This window comes from Elephas maximus, chromosome 9 (assembly GCF_024166365.1).
Source record: "Elephas maximus indicus isolate mEleMax1 chromosome 9, mEleMax1 primary haplotype, whole genome shotgun sequence".
In the NCBI taxonomy this organism is placed as follows: domain Eukaryota; kingdom Metazoa; phylum Chordata; class Mammalia; order Proboscidea; family Elephantidae; genus Elephas; species Elephas maximus.
The window spans coordinates 9,972,990-10,000,987 of record NC_064827.1 but is presented as its reverse complement, the minus strand read 5'-3'; the positions used below and the strand labels follow the sequence as shown (position 1 = coordinate 10,000,987).

At 46.7% G+C, this 27,998-nt stretch overlaps 1 protein-coding gene across 3 annotated transcripts in view; it reads left to right on the top strand.

The window, feature by feature from the left end:
• The window catches only part of DOCK8 (dedicator of cytokinesis 8), a 214,857-nt gene that overhangs the window by 155,626 nt on the left and 31,233 nt on the right, over nucleotides 1–27,998 (top strand). For all 3 annotated transcript variants that reach the window (XM_049896144.1, XM_049896142.1, XM_049896143.1), the window contains 10 exons: nucleotides 3,415–3,554; nucleotides 7,039–7,208; nucleotides 9,888–10,033; nucleotides 15,338–15,520; nucleotides 15,960–16,089; nucleotides 17,876–17,963; nucleotides 22,179–22,275; nucleotides 24,074–24,208; nucleotides 25,478–25,630; nucleotides 26,725–26,883. In XM_049896144.1, the coding sequence (XP_049752101.1) occupies nucleotides 3,415–3,554; nucleotides 7,039–7,208; nucleotides 9,888–10,033; nucleotides 15,338–15,520; nucleotides 15,960–16,089; nucleotides 17,876–17,963; nucleotides 22,179–22,275; nucleotides 24,074–24,208; nucleotides 25,478–25,630; nucleotides 26,725–26,883 (1,401 nt within the window). The remainder of the gene's footprint in view (nucleotides 1–3,414; nucleotides 3,555–7,038; nucleotides 7,209–9,887; nucleotides 10,034–15,337; nucleotides 15,521–15,959; nucleotides 16,090–17,875; nucleotides 17,964–22,178; nucleotides 22,276–24,073; nucleotides 24,209–25,477; nucleotides 25,631–26,724; nucleotides 26,884–27,998) is intronic.

The following is a 27,998-nucleotide window of genomic DNA, read 5'->3' as shown; positions in this document are numbered from 1 at the left end:
CGATTGTCAGTGTGTCCGAGTCCATTGCTGTGGCCACAAGGGGGTTCATCTGCCAGCACCGTACGGGACAACATTCTGTTGTGATCCATACGGTTTTCATTGGCTAATTTTCAGAAGTAGATTGCCAGGACTTTCTTCCTTCTCTGTCTTAGTCCGGAAGCTCTATTGAAACCTGTCCACCATGGGTGACCTTGCTGGTATTTGAAATACTGGTGGTGTAGCTTCCAGTATCACAGCGACACACAAGCCACCACAGTGCAACACACTGACAGACAGGTGTGGCGATTTTCCTTAGTTCTGCCATCAATCGTCTCTCTACGTTAGCTTGACAGCTTCTTTGCCTAGGTCCCAGTACCATAAAATTTATGAAAATGTGGGTTACTTCATGTTGATTCCAAACTGATCTAGCAGCGCTTTTTAACATGGATATTATGTCTTTGAACTACCCTAGAGCTCCCTGTTGACACTGTTAGAGAACGGAGTTCAGTATAAGATCGGTCTCTCTTGGATCATATTCCAGATACTTTAGTTCTTGAAGCACTAAGAAGATCGCATTATGTTAATCAAATGGCCTGTTGTATAACCTGTTGCTACTGAGTCGATTTTGACTCATAGCGACCCTATAGGACAGAGCAGAACTGCCCCGTAGAGTTTCTGAGGCCATTTTGTAAAGGGTCAGCAAAAAAGAGGGAGACCCTCAGCAAGATGGACTGACACAGTGGCTGCAACAATGGGCTCAATCATAGCAACAATTGTGAGGATGGTGCAGGACCGGGCAGTGTTTCGTTCTGTTGTGCATGGGGTCGCTATGAGTCAGACCCAACTCAATGGCACTTAATGACAACAATCTTTTCGGAAGCAGACTGCCAAGTCTTTCTCCTGAGGAGCCACTGGTGGGTTTGAACCACCAACCTTTCAGTTATCAGCAGTGCTTAACCACTGTGCCCCCAGGTCTCATTTGCCTGTTGTATAGAGAATGTATTCCTACCAAGTCTTTTTCTTGACAAGCTAAGGAAAGTAGCACTTGTATGAATATTTAGAAGCAAGGCTTTGATGAAGGTGGCCAATCTGTTTGTAGAGTAGTTTTTCCCAAGTTAGCTTTCCTAAATTCCAACTTCTGCAGGATATTAAGAGGTATTAGACAAATGCAGGGTCCCATAGTCAAATAAGGTTTGGAAACCCAGTGTTAAGTGTTAAATAGATTTCTTTGCAAAGGTCCATCCAAGAGCCTTTAACTTGTGAGTGTAAATCATGAATGCCCCAGGGGCGGAGAAGGAAATGAGGGGAAGTGTATGATAAGCGGGGATTCCCAAAGTGAATTGACTAAGGGGACGTTTTTTGTTCGTAGATCATCTCAAGGGACTAGTGTCCTCTAGAATTGTTGTTAGCTGCCATCAAGTTGGCCCCGACTCATGGCAACCCCATGCCTGACAGAATAAAACGCTGCCTGGTCCTGTGCCATTCTCATGATCAGTTGCGGATCACATCATTGTGATCCATAGGGTTTTCACTGGCTGATTTTCAGAAGTAGGTTGCCAGGCCTTTCTTCCTATTCCATCTTAGTCTGGAAGCTCCACTGAAACCTGTTCAGCATTGTAGCGACACGCAACCTTCCACTGAAATGGCTATTGTATTTCCTCTAGAATAACCCGTACCCATTGCTCTCAAGTGGATTGCGACTCATAACAGCCCTACAGGACACAGTAGAACTGCACTATAGGGTTCCAAGGAGCGGCAGGTGGATTTGAACTGTCAGCCTTTTGGCTAGCGGCCGAACTCTTAACCACTGCGCCAGCAGGGCTCCTCCCCTAGAATAGCTTTAGGAAATGCTGTTTTATAGCCATGTTCTGATTATAGGGGACAGTTCAGTAGCCCAGAACAGACAAGATTTCTCAATATTACTTTCTAATTCTGTTGCATACCCCTTGTTACTGACACAAACATAAAAGCTTGTTATTATTAATTTTTTTAAAAATCCTAGCCACTCATCATACCAGAGGACATGGTCCAGATGTTAGCTAGATAGCCATCTTGGTGTGAACAGGAAGCGTCTGACTGACAAGCTGCCACTCCGATTGCGTAGCCTTTCTGCAGCATCCTGTCCCGCAGACGCCTCCTAAGAAGGCAGGAGTTAACTTTGCACCCGATCCTTCCCCCGTTCTGGCACTGACAAGCCCAGGGCCAGGCTCAGTGTTGCCAGGCTCAGTGTGGTCACACTGTGAAGGACCTGAGAGACAGTTTAGCTTCTCTTCGTGAATTACCCAGCGTGCCCAATAAGTACACAGGGAATCCCCGGATGTAAATCTGACACCTCCGTGCCTGATGCCACCTCTAGGTCCCGGCTGGCAAAATGCAGACAGTGTGTTTAAGTGTATTCATAACCGTAGCTGAGTAAAGGGGGCCTTACAAAAGGCGGGCAGTTAGTTGTAGGGGAATTGCTGTTTCCAACCACGGGCTGGGACGCAGTCCCCACTTCCCCATCCAAATTGCGTCTTGGGATTTGAATCTTCAACTTGTGATCTGCAGTGGGGAAGGGAGTGCTAATCAATTTTGCCAGACCCTGAGTGCTTTACATTCATTTTCCCAATTAGCAGTCCTCCATCTGTAAGCCAAATCAGTTGCTATCGAGTCGACTTCGACTAATGAATCTCAAGTATGTCAGAGCAGAACTGTGCTCCACAGGGTTTTCAGTAGCTGATGTTTTGGAAGTTGATTGCCAGGCCTTTCTTCCGAGGTGCCTCTGGGTGGCTTTGAACCTCCAACCTTTCAGTTAGCAGCTGAGTGCTTAATTGTTTGTACCACCTAGGGATCCTCCATCTGTGGGTATGGTAAAACAAAGTAACCACCCTAAGCCACCATTGCCTTATCTGGAACGTAGGGATAATACTAGTACCCGCCTCAATAAATTCTCAGCTGCTAACCAAAAGGTTGGCAGTTCAAATCTACCAGCTGCTCCTTGGAAACCCTGTGCAGCAGTTCTGCTCCCTCCTATAGGGTCACTATGAGTCAGAACCAACTCCATGGCAACTAACAAAAAAAAAAAATCATTACTCTAAGAGCCCTGGTGCCACAATGGTTAAACACTCAGCTGCTAATGAAACAGTCAACAGTTTAAACCTACCAGCAGCTCCGTGGGAAAAAGACCTGGCGATCTGTTCCCGTAAAGATTACAGCCTAGGAAACCCGATGGGGCAGTTCTACTCTGTCACTGGGGTTGTTATGAGTGGAAATGGACTCTGTGACACCCAACAACACTTGTTACTGCAGTTACAACAACACTTGTTACTATAGTTACAGTAACACTCGTTCCTATAGTTACAACAACACTCGTTCCTATAGTTACAACAACACTCGTTCCTATAGTTACAGGAACACTCGTTCCTATAGTTACAGCTGCTCCTTGTGTTTCTGCAGAACTCCAGCTCCGGCTCCAGTCTCCAGGACCAGAAGATCGCTGGCATGTTCGACCTGACTCCCGAGTACCGCCAGCAGCACTTCCTCACCGGCCTTCTCTTTACTGAACTGGCTGCTGCTCTGGATGCCGAAGGGGAAGGGTGTGTTTCTGACCTTTAAAAGGAAATACGGAGCTGAAAGATGTCCTTAATAAGATTTGGAGTCCAACGTCTCATGCTTGGTGTAAAACTCTACCATTTGCCAGTTCCAGAGGGGAGATGCATTCGTGTTCTGAGAAACAGGTCCCAGTAGGAATGCAGGAAAGGTGTGGGGGGCGGGAGAGGGACCACAGAATGACTTCTTTCAGTCACTTATTTATGGGCGAGAATTTACCAACTCTATTGTAACAGCTTTCACGGTGATACTTTGATTGGTATACTCCCTGAGAACAGGAACGAAGCCGTTTATTTATTATTGTGGTGAAAATATACACCCAAAACATTAGCCAGCACAACAACTTCTACGTTTACAATTCAATGCCGTTGATTACATTGTTCGTGTTGCGCCACCATTATTGCAATCCTTTCCCAAAAATATTCCACCGCCATTCACATAAACATGGTTTTCCTTTGCCCCTCCTCACCTCCCTTGCTAACTGTTAATTATTTTTGGTTTCTTTATATATTTGCTTATTTCATATAAGTGAGATCATGCAGTATTTGTCCTTTTGGGAGTGACTTATTTTGCTCAGCATGGTGTTTTTTAGGTTCGTCCATGTTGTAGCATGTGTCCGGACTTCATTCCTCTTCGTGGCTGAGTAGTATTCCATTGTATGGATAGACCACATTTTCTGTATCCATTTGTCTGTTGATGGACATTTCCATTGTTTCAACGTTTTGGCTAATGTGAAAAGTGCTAAAGTGAACATTGATGTACAGGTCCACAAAACCATTTTTAACTATGGGGACAGTCCCCAGAGGCCGCAGCAAGGTGGCACATGACTCAAAGCTGACCAAAGACATGGCTGCCGATGACAAAGACTTGTTCTGTGTCTGGGTTGTGTTTCTCACAGGCTGAGACAGAAGCCACATGCTCAGTATGTATAAGTCCATTTGTTGTTGTTGTTGTTGGGTGCTGTCAAGTCAATCCCAACTCAAAGCGACACTGTATGACAGAATGGAACTGCCTCATAGGGTTTCCAAGGCTATAATCTTTGCAAGAGCCGCTGGTGGGTTTGAACCGCCTACCTTTCAGTTAGCAGCCCAGCACTTAACCATTGCGCTACCAGGCTCCTTCTAAGTCCATTTACCTCTTGTAAATTGGATCACCTAGAAGCATGTCATTAATTTTACACACAAGTAAAATTTTGCTGAAGATCACTCAAAAGTGTCTGCAGCAGTATATCAACAGGGAACGTCCAGAAATTCAAACCAGATTCAGAAGAGGACATGGAACTGGGGATATCATTGCTGATGTCAGATGGATCCTGGCTTAAAGCAGAAAATACCAGAAGGATATTTACCTGTGTTTTATTGATTTTGCAAAGGCATTCAACTGTGTGGGTCATAACAAATTATGGATAACAATGCAGAGAATGGAAATTCTAGAACACTTAATTGTGCTCATAAGGAACCTGTACACAGATCAAGAGGCAGTTGTTCGAACAGAACAAGGGGATACCGCGTGGTTTAAAGTCAGGAAAGGTGTGCGTCAGGGTTGTATTCTTTCACCATACTTATTCAATCTATATGCTGAGCAAATAATCTGAGAAGCTGGACTATATGAAGAAGAACAGGGCATCAGGATTGGAGGAAGACTCATTAACAACCTGTGATATGCAAATGATACAGTATTGCTTGCTGAAAGTGAAGAAGACTTGAAACACTTACTGTTGAAGATCAAAGACCACAGCCTTCAGTATGGGTTACACCTCAAGATAAAACAAAAATCCTCACAACTGGACCAATAAGCAACATCATGATAAACAGAGAAAAGATTGAAGTGATCAAGAATTTCATTGTACCTGGATCCACAATCAACACCCATGGAAGCATCAGTCAAGAAATCAAAAGACACATTGCATTGGGCAAATCTGCTGCAAAAGACCACTTTAAAGTGTTAAAAAGCAAAGGTGTCACCTTGAAGACTAAGGTGCACCTGACCCAAGCCGTGTTGTTTTTCGGTCACCTCATATGTATGAGAAAGTTGGACAATGAATAAGGAAGACTGAAAAAGAATTAATGCCTTTGAATTGTGGTGTTGGCAAAGAATATTGAATATACCATGGACTGCCAAAAAAACGAACAGGTCTGTCCTGGAGGAAGTACAACCAAAATGCTCCTTAGGAGCAAGGATGGCAAGACTACGTCTCACATACTTTGAACTTGTTATCAGGAGGGATCAGTCCCTGGAGAAGGACATCATGCTTGGTAAAGAGGAGGGTCAGTGAAAAAGAGGAAGACCCTCAGCAAGATGGATTGACACAGTGGCTGTGGCAATGGGCTCAGGCATAACAACGTTCGTGGGGATGATGCAGGACTGGGCACTGTCTCTCTCTGTCATACATAGGGTAACTGTGAGTCGGAATCAACTTGACGGCACCTAACAACAACAACAACAACATCATGCTTACTGGCAAAAGGCTGAATGCTTTCCCCCATAAGATCAAGAATAAGACAAAGATGTCTGCTCTCACCTCTTCTAGGCTGAAATATTTATGGGAGCAAATCACAGGTCTTTTCTCCCCTGGGAAGAGCCCTCACGGTGCAGTGGTTAAGAGCTCAGGCTGGTAACCAAAAGATCAGCAGTTCAAATCCACCAGCTGCTCCTTAGAAACCCTACAGCTCTACTCTGTCCAATAGGGTCTCTATGAGTTGCAATCGACTTGATGGCAATGGGTTTTTCTCCCACGGAGAGGCTGGTGGGTTTGAACTGCAGACCTTTTGGTTAGCAGTTGAGCACTTAACCACTGTGCCACCAGGGCTTCTTCAATTAGCCACTAAGTAAATACAAATCAAAACCACAATGCGATACCACTTTATACCCATAAGGACAGTTACAACAAAAAGATGGACAATAACAAATGTTGGCAAGGATGTGGAAAAATTGTAACCTCATCCATTGCTGGTGGGAATGTAAAAAGATGCAGCCACTTTGGAAAACAGCCTGGCAGTTCCTCAAGAGGTTAAACGCAGAGCTCCCATATGATCCAGCAATTGCACTCCCGTGTAGATACCCGAGAGCCATGAAAACACATCCACACAAAAACTTGTATGTGAATACTCATGGCAGCAGTCGTGATTCATAGTAGCCAAAAAGCGGAAACAAACCAAACGGCCATCAACTGATGAATGGGTGAATAAGATGCAGAGTATCCATGCAACGGAGCACAATTTGGCAGTACAAAGGGAAGAGGTACCGATTCACGCTACGACACGATGAACCTCGAGAACGGTGTGCAGAGCAGCAGACCCAGGACTGGAACACACGTGGCCTGGCTGTGGAATCCATTAACTTCTGCCCTTTTCTGCCTGTTTTTCACATTGTCACTTCATTCTGAGGGGCACTCTGATGTCCTTATTGTTTAGGAGCTCTCTGGGTAGTCTCAGGGCACCATAACCTCTATTTTCTGTGTTGTGCCCCCAGAATCAGCAAAGTGCAAAGGAAGGCTGTCAGCGCCATCCACAGCCTGCTGAGCAGTCACGACCTGGACCCGCGGTGTGTCAAACCGGACGTGAAGGTCAAAATTGCTTCCCTCTATCTGCCCTTGGTCGGCATCATTTTGGATGCTCTGCCACAGTTCTATGACTTTACAGGTAAGACACCTTCTGTTTCCTTCCTTGGACTGGCAGGTAAACCAAAACCTGTTACCACTGAGTCAACTCTGACACATGGTCACCCCGTGTGTTTCAGGTAGAACTGTGCTCCATAGGGTTTTCAACGGCTATGATCCTTCTGAAGCCAATTGCCAGGTCTTTCTTCTGAGTCATCTCTGGGTGAATTTCAAAAACCAGTCATTCGTACCACCCAGGGACTCCAGATCGATGGGAGCCTCTGCCACGTACCCAGCAGAATGAGGTCACTCACATTAGCTCCAGTGTGAACATGTTTGTATGAGCAATTCTCCACACTGGTGGTCCCCTGTCCTCATCTGAGTTCTTCAGAGGAGCATAAACCAGTAAGCATATATATAAATATATACATAGGGAGAGACTGTTTTCAAGGAAATGGCTCATACAATTGTGGAGGCTGGCAAATCCCAAATCCGTGGGTCAGGCAACAGGCTGGAGGTTTCTCCTGAATCGACCTGGTTGTAGGGGCTGACGGACCCAAAATCTGCAGGTCAGGTGGCCAGCCGCTGGCTTTCAGGGTTGTGGGAGCTAGAAAATCTAAAATCTGCAGGTCAGGCTGCTGGCTCACGTCCTAAGAACCAAGGTCAGCGAACGACAAGGCAAATGCAGGGTGGAGTGTAGGAGGAGATGGCAAGCTTTGCCAGAACATCCATATATATTGGAGGCAGGGCACACCCCCAAGGAAACCTCCCTTCCAGCTGATTGGCTGCTCACCTCAGATCTCACAATGGAGGATGATTACATAATGTCTGCCGAACCACTGAGAATCCTGGCCTAGCCAAGCTGATACATAACAATAACCATCACATCCCCAAAGCCTCTTGAACACAGGTCCCAATCGATTAAAAAAAAAAAATCCAAAAGCATATAACCTCACATATGTTTGCTTAGAAATTACATACAGGCACATACGTATGGGGAGTGCCTGGGTGGTGCAAATGGTTAACATGCTCGGCTACTAACTGAAAGATTGGAGGTTCCACTCCACCCAGAGGCACCTCGGAAGAAGGGCCTGGAGATCCGGTTCCGAAAGCTCACAGTCATGAAAACCCTACAGAACACAGCTCTACTCTGCACATGGGGTCACCGTGAGTTGAGATCGACTTGACAGCAGCTAGTTATCTGCCTGCCGACCGCACATGCACACACAGAAACACACACACACACACACACACACACGATTCTGATCACTTCCGAGAGTGGTTATTGCTTTTTTCTCAACTTAGAGGAAGTTCTTGGAAATCACCATGCTCCTCTCTTGGCTGACGAAGGAGCCTGGGGTCTGGGGATTGTTTACGTGAGCCAAGCCATCCTTTCAGGAAGTCATTCTTGGAATTTCAAACCGTCCAGCTCTTCCCATTCCCTCCAAATGCAAAGTACCGTGTGATGAAATTGCCTTAAAACACAATAGTGTATTATTATTATTAAAAATTGGGTTCTGTCTTAGCAGCTTTACCAGATGAAAATGTTGTTTACACAGTTATTTTTCTGGAAAATGTAAGGTCCAAATCGTTACGGTGTTGACAGGTCTAATACAATGAGTTTCTAATAATAAATCAGCAGCAAGGTTTTTCTTTAACACTTTTCCAAGAACTGCTCAAACAGTTTCTGTGCCTATATCCGGTAGCATTCTTAACAACCAACATTTTAAATTGCAGGATCTTTTTCTTTTGTTTGCTTGTATGCATCTATACCTATGTAGAAAAAAACCTGTTTCTGCCTAATCGATTCTGACTCCTAGAGACCCTGTAGAACAGAGTAGAACTGCCCCAGAGGGTTTCCTTTCCAGAAGCAGACTGCCATCTTTCTCCCACAGAGCAGCTGGTGGGTTCGAACCTACAACTTTTGGTTAGCAGCCACGCACTTAAACCACTGCATCATCAGGGCTCCTTATACCTATTTACAGATATTTTTCTGTTGTATAAACCTGTTGCTGTTGAGTCAATTCCAACTCATAGATAACAATAACATTTCCAACATTTTGAAATTTAATAAATTATTGTTGAATTTACAGCTATGTGGCTTGTTACTCTATAAGGCGCTTATTTAATTGTATAACTTTGGAGTCCTTTCTATGTGGTCATTATTTAAAATATATGGGTAAGGTAAAAAAAAAAAAAAATTAGACTGCAGGAAAGTTTCATGAAAGCTTTGAAAACTTTTGTCTTCACCAGTTTGAAAAATTAAATTCTAGCCTAATCTTGTAGTGGGCGTTTTATCTCTCTTGCTAGCTGGCCTGCTTTTTCCAATAGATGGCACCAGATTAAATAGTGCTAGACCTCAGGTTTAAAATTATTCTGCCGACTTCTGTGACTAGTAAGTATCAGTATAAATAAGTCGAGTCCCTGAGTGGGGCAGATGGTTAAGCAATGAACTGCTAACCAAAGGGTTGGTGGTTCAAAGCCTCCTACAAGCACCTTGAAAAAGAGGCCTGGCAGTCTGCTTCCAAGAGGTCACAGCCTTGAAAACCCTATGGAGCAGGTCTACTCCACGCACACAGGGATGCTATGAGGCAGAATTGATGCAAGGGCAACTCACAGCAACATCAATAAGTTGGAACTTAGATTTGCTGACTGCTGGGCAGGGGACACACGGGGAAATAGTGTCTTTGGCTTGGCATCACCAACGGTGTTTTAATTACAGTTGCAGATGCCCGTAGTGGAAAAGGTCGATCCAACGGCTCAGATGAAGAACAGGAAGGAGGAAGTCCAATTAACCAGAATGTAGCCCTGGCCATCGCTGGGAATAATTTTAATCTGAAGGCCAGCGGAATTAGCCTGTCTTCTTTGGTATGTTGGTGCCCATTTCTCTGGTTTATCCTCTCCCCTCCCCCAGGCTACTTTTTGTTGTTGTTGGGAGTCCCTGGGTGGCACAAACAGTGAAGCGCTCAACTACTAGCCGAAAGGTTGGCTGCTGAAGCCCACCCAGAGGCACCTCAGAAGAAAGACCTGGTGACCTGGTTCCAAAAGGACGCAGCCTTGGAAACCCTATGGAGCAGCTCTGCTCAGCACACATGGGATCACCATGAGCCACAATCAACAACAACGACACTAACAAAAACATCTGTAGCATAATATTTGCCAATTTAACGTTTTTCACGTGTTCAAGTAAGTGATGTCGATTACATTAATCAGGTTGTGCAGCCAGTGTCCATGGCCAGATTTCCACTGCGCACTTTCTCCCACCTCCTGATGGGTCTGTTCTTATGTTCACGACCAGAAGCTGGTGTAGAGCAGGCAGTGGGGGTGTCTGTCTCACTGCTTGTTTCCGGAAGGAATCACCGCGAGGCTGGCGGCCGAGATGGCACAGAGGAAGCAGCAGGCAGGTCAAGGTCAGGGTTCTGGCAAGAGCAGATCCTCAGTCAAATCCTTGCAGACCCAAAGGTGCCAAGTTCAAGGTTCAGGAAACCAGGAAAGAGGTGCCTTGGGAAATCTGAGATCACTGCAAAGGAGATCAAAGGAAGGCTGCCCAAGGACAGGCGCTGGGACTGTTTTATTCTGTGTATTCATTCCTTGTACTGTGTCTGCCTACAAAAAAAAGAGACGAAGGGGGCTTGTAGCTTGGGATAAGCGCATCTTAAGTAAAGGAAGTCAGCTTTACTATGTCCCCAGGGAACCTACATGAGGGCAGTGGTGGTTCAGTGGTAGAATTCTCACCTCTCACCTTCCACGGGGAGACCCAGGTTCAATTCCTGGCTGGTGCACCTCACGTGCAGCCACCACCCATCTGTCAGTGGAGTTTTATGTGTAGTTGTGACGCTGACCAGGTTTCAGCAGACCTTCCAGAGTAAGCAGACTAGGAAGAAAGGCCTGGCTACTTCCGAGAGTCAGACAATTAAAAAACAGTGTAGGACACAATGGCTCGTTCTGCATCTGATCATGGGGATGACACAAGACCAGGCAGCACTTCATTCCGTCGTGCATGGGGCCGCCCTGAGTAGGAGCCAGCTCACGACAGCTAACAGCAACAAGGCGGAGCCAAAAAGGAATTGTTTGGTTCTGTCCTTTGAGCAGACTGTGTGGGCTTAAAGAGAGGCTCCTCAGGGAAGGCAGCCTCTGATTCCCTTGAGGTAAGACCCATCTCTATCCCTTCATGAGCTCTGACCATCTCTTTGTCAAGACCAAACCAAAAAAATCAAACCTCTTGCCGTGGAGTCCATTCTGACTCGTAGAGACCCTATAGGGCAGAGTAGAGCTGCCCCATAGGGTTACCAAGGAACAGCTGGTGGATTCGAACTAACATTTGGTTAGCAGCCGAGCTCTTAACCACTGCACTGCCAGGCTCCTCCACAGGTAGAGGGATTAGGATTTACAACACATATTTTTGGGAGACAAAATTTAATCCATAACACAGGTCCAGGGCTAACTCTTCTTTACTGGTAACTTTCTTCTCTTCCCTCTGGCACTTAGCAATTCCTTGTCCCCAAACACCCCGTGAGGGCTGGAGTGCAGACAGGCAGAGGCAGAGGAAGGAGAAAGGACTTTGGAGATTTGATGTCTCTGATCCTACAGTTGGATAGCTATTGTTTGATTTATGACTTCCTCCCCCATGGTAATATCCGTCTTCCGAAAGTTAATTGCTTGAGGCACTGCATGCCTTTTACATTGTTTTTGTTAAAAATAATGAAAACTCAGCAAAATTTGAACAGACACTTTATTCTGAGCTGCTACTCTTTATGCATATAAAAGCCAAAACCAAACCTGTTGCCATAAAGTTGATTCCGAAGCATAGCAACCTTATAGGTCAGAGTAGTACTGCCCCATGGGGTTTCCCAGGAACAGCTGGTGGATTCAAACTGCTGACCTTTTGGTTAGCAGCCGAGGTCTTAACCACTGCACCACCAGGGCTCCTGTATGCACATAGGGAGACCATTTCAATTCCAGAAAAAGCAAATGGCTCAAAGTAAGCTAGGTGCAAAACCAAAACCAAACCCAGTGCTGTCGAGTCGATTCCGACTCATAGCGACCCTATAGGACAGAGTAGAACACCTCCATAGAGTTTCCACAGAGCGCCTGGTGGATTTGAACTGCCCCCCTTTTGGTTAGCAGCCGTAGCACTGAACCACTACGCCACCAGGGTTTCCCAGCTAGGTATGGTGAGGCTTATAAAGAGAAGAGGTGGGAGAAATACACGTAGATGATCGACCATTGGCTAATCTTAACATGATTGATTGAACCCTGCCCTCGTCCCTTTACTGAGATCAGTTGATACCAGGTCACAAGATGGTGTCTGCCCCTCCACCCAGCCATACCTTTTTTTTTTTTTTAATTGTGCTTTAGATGAAGGTTTACAGAGCAAATTAGTTTATCATTAAACAATAACATTGTTTTTGCGACATTGGTTGACAACCATATCTTTTCAGATTCAAATTTAGTAACCCTGACTTTGAGCAGGAAAGAAAGGATTTGCCACCTTGGGAGAACGAAAAGCCACAGGCGGATTCGTTTTGGTCAGGGATTTCCTTAAAGTGAATACTTGGTTTTGTTGGTCAGAAAACCCCCAAATCAAAGCAAGATATCTGCTATCAGTTTTTCTCTTTGATATTGTTTGCCTCTAAGGGAGAAACTCCACCGCCTAAAGATGACCTGTCAGAACGTATTCCCTGCAAAGTTATAATGTATCTAAAGACTTCATTCTTCTTTTCAACCTGCTCTGAAAAACTCAAGTCAAAGTACCTCCATCAGCTGATATCCCCTTCCACAACTGACTCCGCCCTCATTTACTCACAAATACCTCACTGCAATTTCTCCAGCACATTCCACCAGATATTAGCTATGCCTCCTGAACGGAGGCTGCAGACGTGTATTGTTGTTGGTGTGGATTTGATGAGTAACACTGCACTTGGCGCTGTAAAATGAGCGCTCGTGGCCAAAGGCTTAAAGCAGATAGGCTTAGCTGACCCCCACCTACAGGCAGACATAATTCATGGCTCGTCTTATGACGGAAGACTTCACCGAGTTCTGGACTTGATTAATTTGCCAAGCAGGTCATGACCCCAATGTTTGGAGTCTGTGACCGAGAAGCTAGATCAGGGACAATGGGAGTATAGGTGGCTCCTAGCCAGGCTAGTCCTCTTCTGCACGTCCAAGCCTCCACTGTCCAGTTGAAGGAGAAGTACTTGGAGAGTTTCACAACAGGAAAGCCCCTTTTGTATCACTGAGATTGGGGAGTATGAAAGACTAGAGAAAACTGCCAGACCACACTGCCATATGGGTTGAATCGTATCCCCCCAAAATATGTGTTGACCCCACCCCTGTGGATGTAATGCCATTTGGAAATAGAGTTTTCTTTGTTATGTTAATGAGCAACATCAGTGTAGGGCATCCTAACCCTAAGCATTTTTAGGATATAAAGGAGCAGCATAGACTCAGAGACAAGCACAAACAGGGAGAGATAGACACCACACACAGATCGCCAGGGAACCCAGGAACACTGGGGCTAGAGAGGCCGAGACACAGATCTTCCCCCGGAGCAGACAAGGACAGAACCTTCCCCTAGAGGCCTGAATTTGGACTTCTAGCTTCCTAAACTGTGAGAAAATAAATTTCTGTTCATTAAAGCAACCCCCGTGTGATATTTCTGTAATAGGAGCATTAGGGACTAAGACAACCTCCTCAATGGAGGGAGCCCAGTTACATACCCAGATACATACGCCCCATGAGGGGCCCCTTTGCTGAGCAGCCAAGCCCAAGAACACACTACCAGCCCACCCACTCTTGGTGCAGGGACCTGTGCGTCCGCCATGCACATCCACCCATCCACGCACCATGGCCACCATTCAGTTGATAGGAAGATGGCACCTGGGGGAGAGCAAGGCTCCGATTAATGCAGGGAGGAGAAAGAGCAGGGATGGCTATGCGGAAAATGGGTGCAGTGGCCATGTCAGATTGTGTCATCTCTTCTGATTGTAGGATCCTCACCAACAAAACTGAGAGCACTTTGTTTTTGGTGAAAAGACACACAGCAGATCACATGCCCACTAGGCAATTTGTACATGTACAATTCAGTGACATTGGTTACATTCTTCACGTTGTGGCAAAACAGAACAAAGCTACCCAAAATAACAAAGCTTCCTGGTAACCTGGGAGAAAAGTTGGAAGAAGCTACAGCTGAAGGCGGAAAAGCTGAGACTGTCTGCAGCAGTCCCAGCAGTGCTTTCTTCAACCCTGGGAGTGGCGTGGGGAGGAGTGGGGTGGAGAGGAAAGTACAATTACAAAGAAAGTAAACCTGTTGCCATTGAGTTGATTCCAGCCAGAGTAGAACTGCCCCATAGGGTTTCCAAGGAGCAGCTAGTGGATTAGAACTGCCAACCTTTTGATTAGCAGCCGTAGCTCTTAAACACTTCACCACAGGGCTCCAACAAGGAAAGTAGAAGGTGAACAATTGTGATAGGAACAATTGAATCAACCCCAGGCACAGTGTACTCCAACAATCCAAGTCCAGGGGTCATGAGTTATGAACAATGTCGTCTGTCTCTCTTCTATGAGAAAGTAGAATAAAGATCCCATCATCACTTTGGACAGGAAGTCATGAGAGTGAACAAGCTCAATTCTATGAGTAAATCTCTGTACCGCTGCTGTTTTTTTTTTTTTTCTTTTCCATTACTGTGTTCAAAAGGAGCCCTGGTGGCACAGTGGTTTAAGTGCTTGGCTGCTAACAGCTAAACCCACCAGCCACTCCATGGGAGAAAGATGTGGCAGTCTGCTTCTGTAAAGATTACAGCCTTGGAAACCCTATCGGGGGCAGTTCTACTATGTCCTGTAGAGTCACTATGAATTGGAATTGACTCGACAGCAACACGTTTTTATTTATTGATTTATGGTTTAGTTCAATTATTTCTATCACAAACATTTTGCATGCAGCTATCTCAAAGTGTTGATTGAATTCGGATCATCCCTTTGGTTAGTCCATAAATGTGTTTGTGCTACAAAACAAACAAAAAGTATAGCTTCCAATGGCCGGGGAAGGCAGGGTTTCTGCAAACAGATCCCAGCCCAAGGAGAAACCTAGGCCCGTGCCCTACGAGCTCAGGAGCCAGCAGCCGTCCATGTTTCTGCTGCTCACCCTCAAGTCCCCACATGCCTTCTTCCCAGCCCTACAAGCAGTGCAGCGTGCTGAGTGCCGACACCACCCGCAACCTCATGATCTGCTTCCTCTGGGTCATGAAGAACGCTGACCAGAGCCTCATCCGGAAGTGGATTGCCGACCTGCCCTCCATGCAGCTTAACAGGATTCTAGACCTGCTCTTCATCTGCGTCTCCTGTTTTGAGTACAAGGTAAGTGTGGGGCAGCTGGCTGTGTGCTGGCTCTCGTCTCCCACGCTCAGGCCTGGCCTGGGACTGCCCCCTTTGTGTGGGCCATGGTGGCACCATTAACTTTTCTTGTGTCTGTGCTCACACCTGTAACCTGTTTACATTGTGAGCATGATCATTCCACAGGCAGGGGGTCTCTGTCTAACCCCAGTTATTTCCATTATTACCATTTTATGTGTAGCTATTTCAGAGTGTTGTTGTAATTAGGATCATCCCTTTGGTTAGTAAATAGCCAAAGCAGGATTTTGTCCAAAAGATTCCCCCCTCTGCCCCCGGCAGCACATGTAGCTATCAGCATGTGGCTAAATGGGCTGTGGGTACCAGGGAGTGTTCTGTTTGGAGGATTCTCTCTGTGGATGGAGATCTCACCTGGTGAAATGTTCTGCTCCTCTCTCATGTCCAGGGAAAGCAGAGCTCGGATAAGGTCAGCACCCAGGTCCTGCAGAAGTCCAGGGACGTCAAGGCCCGGCTGGAGGAGGCACTGCTGCGTGGGGAAGGGGCCCGAGGAGAGATGATGCGGCGCCGGACTCCAGGTTTGTGGGTGGGGGTGGGGCTCCAGGTGGGTGGGTGAGGGTGGGGCTCCAGGTGTGGAGGTGGGGGTGGGGCTCCAGGTGTGTGGGTGAGAGATGAGGTCCAGGGGTGGGGTGGGGGTGGGGCTTCCCATGCATAGTGTAGGTGGGGTGGGGCTCCAGGTATGTGGGTGAGGGTGGGACCCCAGGTGTACAGGTAGAGGTGGGGCTCCAGGTGTGGGAGTGGGGGTGGGGCTCCAGGTGGGTGGGTGAGGGTGGGGTTCCAGGTGTACAGGTAGAGGTGGGGCTCCAGGTGTGGGAGCGGGGGTGGGGCTCCAGGTGGGTGGGTGAGGGTGGGGTTCCAGGTGTGTGGGTGGGGTGGGGGTGGGGCTCCAGGCGTGTGGGTGAGGCTGGGGCTCCAGGTGTACAGGTAGATGTGGGGTTCCAGGTGTGTGAGTGGGGGTGGGGCTCCAGGTGTGTGAGAGATGAGGCCCAGGGGTGGGGGTAGGATGGGGCTCCCGGTGTGTAGTGTAGGTAGGGTGGGGCTCCAGGTGTGTGGGTGGCAGTAGGGTCCAGCTGTGTGAGTGGGAGATGAGGCTCCAGATGTGGGTGTGGGGGACTCTAGGTGTGCAGGTAGGAGATGAGGCTCCAGGTGCGTGGGTGGCGGTGGGGCTCCAGGTGTGTGAGTGAGGGCAGTGCCGGCCCTGCAGAGCTTTGGTGAAGAGCTCTGAGCCCTTTGTGGGTAGGGCTGTCCCCAGGGTGAGTAGGCACCACCACTTCCTTCAGATGTTATGGCAACATCAGAGAGACAGCAGGTTCTGGGATTCAGAGAGTGATGTACAGAACGTCAGCCCTGCTCCTCTGAGGGGGAGCTACTGTCCTGAGAGCACAGGAACACTGGAAATGGCCCCAGATGGCGTCTTCTGACTCACACTTGTGGTTGTAAAAGGTCAAGAGCTGAGTTGTAGGATGAGGTAGAGTCGTGTCCGTCAAAGCAGCAGCCTCTCTGGAGGCATTTGACTAGTTGAGCTAGACTATCTAGTCCCTGAGTGTTGCAAATGGTTCACGTCCTTGGCTGCTAAATGTAAAGGTTGGAGGTTCAAGTCCACCCAGAGGCACCTTGGAAGAAAGGCCTGGCAATTTACTTCCAAAAAATCAGCCATTAAAAACCCTATGGATCACAGTTCTACTCTGACACACATGGAGGCGCCATGAAAATCTAGGTCAGGACCAAGAAAGTGGATAATTCTGGTCTGAAGATTATCCAACAAGTCATTTGGGAGCACTCTTAGGATGGAAGCCTGTCCCCCAAATGATCTCAGAGTGTTCTAGTCCCCCAGAGACCCCACCCCACCCGGAACAATCTGAAAAAGGCTGAGCTGTAGATAGAAAAATGCTCAGGTCCCTTCAGCTTGTTGGCTGGGCTCCAACTAGAACAGAGAGACAGCTTGTCCTGTTCCATGGGACACAATGGCGGGGCGCTTGGAGACAGCTCCGCATTTTCAGTGGTGGTGGGGCACCCTCATTCAACCCCAACGCTTTCCTTTCCAACGACAGTGGGAAACCCAGAGCCTCACAGGAACCCTCTGTTCATGAGAAACGGGCTCCCCGGTGCCCCGGAATGGCAGGGCAGGGGCTCTTTTGCAGCTTTAGCTTGTCCATCAGAGAGCAGGCCAAACAACATGGGCATCCAGCACGGCCGCCCATTAGTGGGAGGAGAGCTGCTGAGTCTGCTCTGTTACGGAACTTCTGGTTATCTGGGAGGCTCTCGTGCTAATCAAATTCCTCTCGTGCTTTTCTTAACTCCTAGGGAATGACCGATTTCCAGGCCTCAGTGAGAACCTGAGATGGCGGAAAGAGCAGACACATTGGCGGCAAGCTAATGAGAAGCTAGATAAGTAAGTCACTCGGCGTCGTAGTGCAGCTTTTCCCCAATGGCCAGAACTACTTTTCCCAGGCTGCTTGCGTTACTGTAACAACCAAAGACATCCTTCCAGGGGTAGGAAATAAAAACATCAGTGTCTGTGTGAATGCAGCTCCTCCCTGGGGCCCGGGATAACCAAAACCATAAGGAATTATGACTTCCAGCTCTTAAAATGTAACACATTGATAAACATTTCAAAAAAACTAATATCTAGCAACCTTGGATAGTTTGACAAAAGCAGCCATTGGGGGTGGGGAAGGCAGAGAAACAGAGTAAGGGGGACAAGAACACATCACTTCAAATCCAGATTTCTACTGGGGGACATGTGTAAAGGTGGACATTCAGAGACACTCATGTCAGTGTTATTTGAAATTGTAAAAACGGCGGGTGGGGGCCACATCATCTCAAGTCTCTAATTGCGTGTGTGCAGTTACATAAAGGCTGGGAGGAAATTTACGGAAATAGCAGCAGTGGTTTTCTTCAGTGTTGGAAATATAGGTAATTAGTGTTTTCTTCTTTATTCTTGGCTATTTTTCCCACAGTGGATGTGTATTTTTATCAGGAAAAAAATATTGAAAAAAGAATGAAGAATCCTGTTTGACTTTACTATACACTTTATGTGTATACATATAACGTATATATATAGCAATGGTTAAGTGCTCAGCTGGTAACTGAAAGGCTGGCAGCTTGAACTCACACAGCAGCTCTGCAGGAGAAAGACCTGGGGATCTGCATTCCTGAAGATTACAGCCCAGACAACCCTATGAGGCAGTTCCACTCTGTCACGTGGAGCCACTATGAGTCAATCAGCTCAACGGCACCTGAAGACAGCAATGGATGGATATACGGAGGGATGGATGGATAGATAGTAGATAGATAGATCGATCTATATATCTATATCTCATATATGCAGCAAATTAGACATGTGAAGACTAAAACTAAATTTGTTTGACTAGATAGCATATGTCTCCTATTCCTGTTAGCAGCAGGTATCCAGCAGCTCTGTGGGAGAAGGATGTGGTGGCCTGCTTCCTTGAAGATTATTGCCTTGGAAACCCTATGGGGCAGTTCTACTCTGTCCTGTAGGGCCTCTGTGAGTCGGAATTGACTCAACAGCAACGGGTTTGGTTTTGGTTTATATTTTACTAACCCAATACATCAAAATATAATCAATACAAAAATTACTAATGAGGTATTTCACATTCTTTCATTCGTACCAAGTCTTCAAAATCCGACGCGTATTTTTCACTTACGTCGTTAGCTGCTGTCAAATCAAGCTCATGGCAACCCCATGCACAGTGGGGTTGGACCGTTGTGATCCATAGCTTTTTCTCTCATGTTTTTGTTGCTGTCGTCAATCAAAGCCAAACCCGTTGCCGTTGAGGCAGTTCCAACTCACAGCGACCCTATGGGACAGAGTAGAACTGTCCCATAGGGTTTCCAAGGTAGTAATCTTTAAGGAAGCAGACAGCCACATCTTTCCCCAACGGAGCTGCTGGTGGATTCAAACCACCAACCTTTCAGTTAGCAGCCCAGCGCCTTAACCACTGCACTACCAGGGTTCCTGTGACTTACCAGTAAATTAAGAAAAAACAGCTTTTAGATTTCACTTACTTCACACAAAGACTATCACTTGAAGAATGTGGAGGAAAAAATGTACAGCAGCTCAGGTCAGGAGAGTCTATCCTAACAGTGAAAACATTTCACACCCGCAAGGGTTTATTTTGAGCCCACAAGGGTACGTAATTGGGTTGAGGGGACTAGAGAACCACTAAGTGACAGCCCTGGTCCCAGACTTCTGAGCTGATGCATGGTGTCCCAGCCCCTGTGGCAACATCGTGGCCACAGCAGATCTTGGGAAGGTCAACTCTTCACACACCCCTTCCTGGCAACTACATTTGCCAGGGATACGAAGTGTTCCTTTCCAGCCTCACATGGGTTTTATGAGGGTAGATGAGCTAGGCCATCAAACGTTGATTCCTTAAAATGAAACCTCATTGAAAAGCAGTGCCAGGTAATTTCCCGTCATGGGCTGCGCAATGAAGGAGCCTTGGTGATTAAGTGCTTAGCTGCTAACTGAAAGCTCTGCAGTTCAAATTCACCAGCCACTCCATGGGAAAAGAGGTGGTAGTCTGCTTTCATAAAGATTATAGCCTTGGAAACCCTGTGGGGCAGGTCTACTCTGTCCTACAGGGTCACTGTGAGTCAAAATCAACTCGATGGTGAGAGACTTGTTTTTTTGGTTTACTGGGAATTTGAAGTCCCTGGGTGGTTTGCGCTTGGCTCCTAGCCAAAAAGTTGGCGGTTCAAACACACCACAGAAAAAGGCCTGGCAATCTGCTTCCATAAAGATTGCAGTCCAGAAAACCCTATGAAGGTTTCAGGGGACCTCTAGATCAATTGGTATAACGAAGTTTATTAAGAAAATGTTCTGCATCCAACTCTGGTGAGTGGCCATTTAAGATGCATCAGTTGGTCCCAACCCACCTGAAACAAAGGAGGATGAAGAACACCAAAGGGTCAAGGAAAATATTAGCCCAAGAGACAGAGCCTCATAAACCAGAGACTCCATCAGCCTGAGACCAGAAGAACTAGATGGTACCTGGCTGCAACCGATGACCACCCTGACAGGGAACACAACGGAGAGTCCCTGATGGAGCAGGAGAAAAGTGAGGTGCAGAACTCAAATTCTACTTAACAGACCAGACTTAATGGTCTGACTGAGACTAGAGGAATCCTGGAAGACATGGACCCCTGACTCTCTGTTAACCCAGAACGAAAACCATTCCCGAAGGCAACTCTTCAGATAAAGATTAGACTGAACTATAAAACATAAGATGATATTCGTGAAGAGTGTACTTCTTAGTTCAAGTAGATACATGAGACTAAATGGGCAGCTCCTGTCCGGAGGTGAGATGCGAAGGCAGAAGGGGATAAGAGCCAGTTGAATGGACACAGAAAATCGGGGTAGAAAGGAGGAGTGTGCTGATATACCATAGGGATAGCAACTACGGTCACATAACAATGTGTGTATATATTTTTGTATGAGAAACTAATGAGCTGTAAACTCAAAGCACAATTAAAAAAAAAATTACAGTCAAGGAAAAGAAAAAGCACAGTTCTATTTTGTAACACATGGGGTCGCCATGAGTCACAATGGGGTAGTTTAGTGGGTATTGGGAGTCCCTGTTGGTGAGACTGGTTAAGGCTCTCAGCTGCTAAACAGAAGGTTGGAAGTTCGAGTCTACCCAGAGGTGCCTTGGAAAAAAGGCTTGGCAATCTGCTTCCATAAAGATTAAACCCAGTGCCGTCGAGTCGATTCCGACTCATAGCGACCCTATAGGACAGAGTAGAACTGCCCCATAGAGTTTCCAAGGAGCGCCTGGCAGATTCAAACTGCCGACCTTTTGGATAGCAGCCGTAGCACTTAACCACTACGCCACCAGGGTTTCCTCCATAAAGATTTCAGCCAAGAAAATCCAATGGAGCACCGTTCTACTCTGACACACGTGTGGTCGCCATGAGTAGAGTCTACTCCATGGCAACTGGTCATAGGTAGTGATCAGCAACCCCCACCAGGGTGGTAGCTGACCTACCCCACAGGGAGGCAGCCTGGGTTCCCATGGAAACGGACCCAGCCAATGGAGAGGAGTGACGAAAGGCCAGGCTTGACTCCACACCCCCAGGTGGTCTTTGTTAAGTCTGAAGCCGGACATTTCCTTGACCCAGTTTGGAAGCATCCCGTACCCTGGGTAGCATCACCGTTTGCCAAATTCACACCACACCCAGCCTCACCGTCTCCAGCCTGTGGTTCAGATCCAGAGCTTGTTCTCCACATGAAATGCTGAATGGCCCCAGCCGCTAGTCCACAACCCAATGCTCTAGCCTAATGGCTAGCAGCAACCAGTAATTGTTCCTCTCTCCGTTCTTGTTGTTTTTATGATTGCCATCATTGCTAGTAACAGTGAGGGTGATAATGGCCTGGAGCCTACCTAGACCATCCTTCTAACCTGACTAGCCAATCGCAGAAAACGCCTGCCGTTCCACAGTTACCTGTCACTGGCTGCTTTGTTTTTATTTGAGGTTGACTGTTCTAGAGGTTTCTTTACACTTTGGTGCATAGATTGCCATCGTTGGACCGTGTCCAGGTTTGACATGGGCTTTACTTTGATCTCTTTTTGTATCTTAGGACAAAGGCAGAGCTGGATCAAGAGGCCTTGATCAGTGGCAACCTGGCTACCGAGGCGAATTTAATCATCCTGGACATGCAGGAAAATATCATCCAGGTGAGGCCAAAGAACACCTGATCGGCCCGACAAGAACGTGTTTACAGGAGTTTAATAAGGAATCCTTTATACAGAATTGTGAAAGAAACAGGCATGATCCCAAAATGCCTTTTTTTTTATATATATAAGCTGGGACATTTACTGTTTACAATAGTGTCCATCTTACAAATTCCACAGATACCGAACATTTTTCTGGCTTCTTTGAGTTGCTGTTCACTTGGAAACAGTTTGGATGCTTGTCAAGCTGGCTGGCCCTTGTGGTTAAATACGCCAGAGTGTGTACCAAGCGCATAATAAATGTAGGTGGTGGGCTTATAGTTCAGAATCTGGAACAGGGAAGGCAAATAGGTTTCTTCCGATGGGTCAACTCTAGTGGGTGGGTGCAGCCGTTAATCCTGCCTGGTTTGGGAGGTAAGGCTATGACTGGGCTAGGTTACAAGGAAAAGAGTGCTGAGTTTGATTAATGATGTCTGCTTCAGGCACAACTCAGGGAAGGGAAGGTATCCGTGCACATGTATTTGCCTGAAGAATGGTGTAACCGTGAACTTTGCAGTGACACAATTCACCATCCTAATTTTATCTTCTAGGTAGATGTTTCCAAATCTCCCAAGTCTCGGCAATAATGGGCTTTTAGTTCTGCAGAAAAATGAGTCCACTGGAACTTAATAATTAAGCCCAATGGAAAAATGTTTCCGCTGAGAAATCATTTATTAGAACAGATCTAGTATTGATTTTTAGGGCTAGAAGAAATACTGTCAAAACACAGTGCGACCTTCCTTATCTAGCTTTTTAGGTTTTCTAAAATCAAAGTAATTATTATAGAAAAATTAAGACAGAAAGAATGTGGCATCTTTGATAACTTTGATACCTTTGACAATTTAAATGCCTGACATCACGTAGACTACATCTTTACATGACACTACTTTGACAGCTGTATGTCTAACATCAGTCCCAAAATGCACTCCCAGTTTTCAAAGAGAGCTGAAACTTAATTGGCATCATCCACAGGTTTTGGGGGTTATGGTGTTTTTAGTCCTATTGTAGCTGATAAGAGGTCCCTGCGTGGTGCAAAGGTTAAACGCTTGGCTGCTAACCAAAATGTTGGCAGTTCAAGTTTGCCCAGCAGCCCAGCAGCTCCATAGAAGAAAGATCTGGCAATCTACTTCCATAAAGACTACCACCAAGAAAACCCAAGGGTCAGTTCTGATCTGTCACATAGGGTCACTATGAGTCAGAATCGACTTAATGTCACCTAACAACAACAACTAACTGAAAGATTGGTGGTTCAAATTCACCCAGCAGTGCTGTGGAAGAAAGGGTCCTGGAGATGTGCTTCCATAAAGATTACAGCCAAGAAAACCCTACGGAGTACAGGTCTACTCTGTAATATATGGGGTTGCCATGAGCCAGAATCAACTGGATGGCAACAGGTTTTGTTTGTTTGTTTGGTAGCTCATAAATAAGCTTGATTTAGAAATATTGCTGCCACCAAGTAACCCCTATTGTATCGGGAAGCCCACAGTTGTGTCTTTAAAGAGGAAAGCTGTGCCTTGTATGGGAAGAAAGAACATTACAAAGGCTGTGGCCCAGGATGGGGCAGTGTGCCCTATGACTTAGCTGGAGAGCCCAGAATCAGGTGTAAATCCCAGATCAACTGGCAGCTTTGGAACGAGATCATATGGAAATATGTCTTCAGCTCTCATGGTTGATGGTGATAGTGTGGTGGCTCACCAAACCCGTGAGACAGATGCGCCGTCAGAAGGCAGGACTCAGCCATGCTGTTCTTCCATTCCCCCAGGCCACCTCGGCTCTGGACTGTAAGGACAACCTGCTGGGAGGTGTCCTGAGGGTCCTGGTGAATTCTCTGAGCTGTGATCAGAGCACCACGTACCTGACGCACTGCTTCGCCACGCTCCGGGCTCTCATTGCTAAGGTAAACATGGGCTGTTCGTTTTCTGGCTCTTAATTATGAGTGACATTCGTCTATCTTCACCCATCTGTTTCAGGGCACCCAGACCCCACAGGGTGTATCAAGGGGCAGGATGTCTTCCCAGGAGACAGCAGAGGCACCGAGTCTATAGGAAGTCACCACGAGGCAGGAAAACAGTGGCTCTCCCACCTGGAACGTGGGCCCAGCCGTAGACATTTGCAACAGCCGCTCACGGAGGGTCTAAGATGTGTGTGCAGATGCCAGTCAAGCAGCTTTGCCTTTTATCTTGTTTAATATCTGCTCTAAGCGTGATGAAAGGAGCCCTGGTGGCAGAATGGTTAAGTGCTCATCTAGTAACCAAAAGGTCGGCGTTTGGAACCCACCCAGAGGCTCCACAGTAGAAAGACCTGGCTATCTGTTTCTATAAAGATTATAGCCTAGGAAACCCTACAGGGCAGTTCTACCCTGTCCTACAGGGTCACTAGGAGTGAGGATCAACTCGACAGCACACGACAAGTGCGTTGAAAGCCCTACACATGACTCTTATTAATAAGTCTTACGAAATATCAGGTCATAAAATGCCAGGAGATTTAGAAAGAAACTTCCCACAGCCTAAGGAATATAGATTATCCGTAGGTAAAACGTGCTGGGGTGATTACGTTTTCCCCTTTATTAAAAGCCTTGGTTGGTGCCTTCTGCGTGGGATCTTTTAAATTTAGACAGTGGAATTCTCCCGCTCTCCATCATCAAGGCCACTTTCTTCCTAGTCACCAGTCATTTCCAGGAGCCCCAAGAAACTGAGGATAATCCCCTCAAAGCTGTGACTTCGCCAGTGAATGCAGCCTGGCCGGCAGTACTGTTAATAATGCAATACCTAACCTCAGCCGCTCACTGAAAGGTTGGAGGCTGGAGTCCACCTGGAGGTGCCTCAGAAGAACGGCCTGGCGATCTACTTCTGAAAGGCCAAGCCACTGAAAGCCCTACGGAGCACAGTTCTACTCTGACACACATGGGGTCTTCCAGGAGTCGGAGTCGACTCGTCAGCCACTGGCTTTTACTTTGGTTGTGCAATTCGTAACTAAATCTCGAGTCGACTCTGTTGCTTCAGCCCATCTTCTGACTCAGGTGGCTCGTTATGTTTACGGACCTGTGCGTTAACTCTTCTGGGCTTTCTGCTTTCCCAAGCAGACATTTGCACACTTCAGCGGGCTTCTAGCGCAGCAAGCGGGCGGAGTGCCAAGTGCTGGCTGATGGCCCCTGTGTCTCTCCTAGTTCGGAGACCTGCTGTTCGAGGAGGAGGGGGAGCAGTGTGCGGACCTGTGCCAGCGTGTGCTGCATCACTGCAGCAGCAGCATGGACGTCACCCGGAGCCAAGCCTGCGCCACCCTCTACCTGCTCATGCGGTTCAGCTTTGGAGCCGTCAGTGTAAGAGCTCAGACCCGCTGGGGACCAGGTGTCCACAGACAGAGTCAATGCAAGGCATTGACCCAGAGGCAAAAAATAAGCCAAAGTTTGCAGTATTGCCGTTTACATCTGTCCCGGGGGAAAGAAAGAATTGAGTGTAGAGATGGCCTCCATCTTTGGTTTGAATTTGCATCTGAAAGTGAAATATCAAGACGGGGAATACAGTTGTTTCCAGTGGTCTATTTCAACAGGAAATGAATGAATCTGTGTAGATTCAAAACTATCAGTTGTGGAGGGAAATGCAACAGACAGGCTAAGAATTCCAAAGATGTCCTGTAGTCTAGACTCTGATTGGCTGGCAGCAGAGGAGACTGTGGAAGAGAATTCCAAATCATCAGTATCCGCTGGGCCCAGGTTTCCAACAAAGCTTAGCAGCCTTTGGAGTTCAGCTGGGTTGCCGGCAGTCAACCTTTGCTTGTGTATGTCTAGATTTGGATCTGTTCTTTTGGAATTTCCATTTGGGGTCATGTTCATGAACATGCTTGAGTGGCAGTAGAAGATAAATTGGCCCATGGTAGAAAGGCAGGGTCCTCAGAATATATCAGGGATCACTGTTTGAAAGTCTTTAGGACATTCCTCGGGGACCCTTGGGATAGCCGTGTTTTTCCATGGGCCTGGAAGGAAAGGGAGAACAGGAAGTGGCTGCCTGCCTAGAGTCTGAAATCTCAGTAATCCTTGCCCTGGAGACGCCATTTCTCCCTGCAGTTTAAATAAAGACCTAAGAAGAAGAACCTTGGCGAAAAAGGATAAATCCTGTGGCCCAACTTTGTAGGAATATTCCAGCCAGCGAGCATGGCAGCAGCCCAATCCTAAATTAAAATTTAAAGGGAGTCCAACGGTATAAGCATGATTTATGTCGGAGCGCTATCCATTTAAACAATCAGATGACTCTTGTACAGAGCACAGCTCGTATTTCATTGAGAGAAAAGGAAGCCAGGGAGACTTGTGAGAAACATCAGACCGCTGTTGGTGTCTGGCTCGATGGTCTTCACCTGTCTAACAGCTGAGTGCCTCTTTTTTGTTCCTTTTTTTTTTTTTTTTTCCTCCTGGTCTAGAACTTTGCAAGAGTAAAGATGCAGGTAACCATGTCCCTGGCATCTTTGGTGGGCAAAGCACAAGACTTTAATGAGGAGCACCTGAGAAGATCCTTGAGGACGATTTTGGCCTATGCAGAAGAGGACACGGCCATGCAGACCACTCTTTTCCCCACGCAGGTAGCCTGAAGGCCAGGCCTGGTCTTCTCCAGGGTTTGGCATCAACCAGTTATAAATTTGTAGATACATGTATATAGTCACCATGAGTTGGAATTGGCCCAAAAGCAACTGGTTATATATATGTATATGTGGTATACACACACACACATATATATGCATATATATACATACACATACACACATATACAGGGGCCCTGGTGGCACAGTGGTCAAGAGCTCAGCTGCTAATCAAAAGGTCGGCAGGTGGAATCCACCAACTGCTCCTTGGAAACCCTGTGGGGCAGTTCTACTCTGTTCTCCCATAGAGCCACTCGAACCGCTAACCGTTCGATTGGCAGCCAAGCACTTAATCATTGAGCCACTAGGCTTCTTGGAAATTTGTGGGAACAATACTCTCTTCCATGTCCGTTACAAAGCCTGATGGAGTTCTAGCATGTCTCATTTCTCTTTTAACTCCAGCTCCTAATCTACAGCCTACTATGTACACCCACTCCTCACTTATTGACATGGTTAGGTTCCAAAGACTGGGTTGTTATACGAAAATTGGTGTTATGCAAAAATGGAGGATGGCCATCAAACCAAAATCAAAGCAAACCTGTTGCTGTCAAGTCGATTCTAACTCATAGTGACCCATGGAGTCACAAAATGGAGGATGACTACATCATTACTTAACTGCCAAAGTACAGCATTACATAACTGCCAAACCACTGAGAATCATGGCCCAGGCAAGTGGACACATAACCTTAACCGTCACAGCCAGTGTTACTCTTACCTCGCACCTCGGTGTCTGTCACTGCCAGACATGTTGTTAATGCACAAAATAGATAGTAAATTTTTTACTGTTGTCGTAAATGTGAAATGTTGGAAAATGAGATAGTTGGTAAGTAAGGAGTAGGTGTAGAAGGTTCTAATTGTGTACTACATGAATGAGTGAGTGCTTTTCTTCCTTCCTTTGGTCCAAAAGCCATATTTGCTCAGAGTCTCTCCTGTCCTGCCTGCAATGTTGCTTCCTCCCTCTCAGAATCTTTTTCCTCTTCTCTTCTCTTCCATTTCCTCTCAGCCATGGGCTCTATCTAGTGTCATCATTTATGTAGAGATATTTACCAGTAAGACTA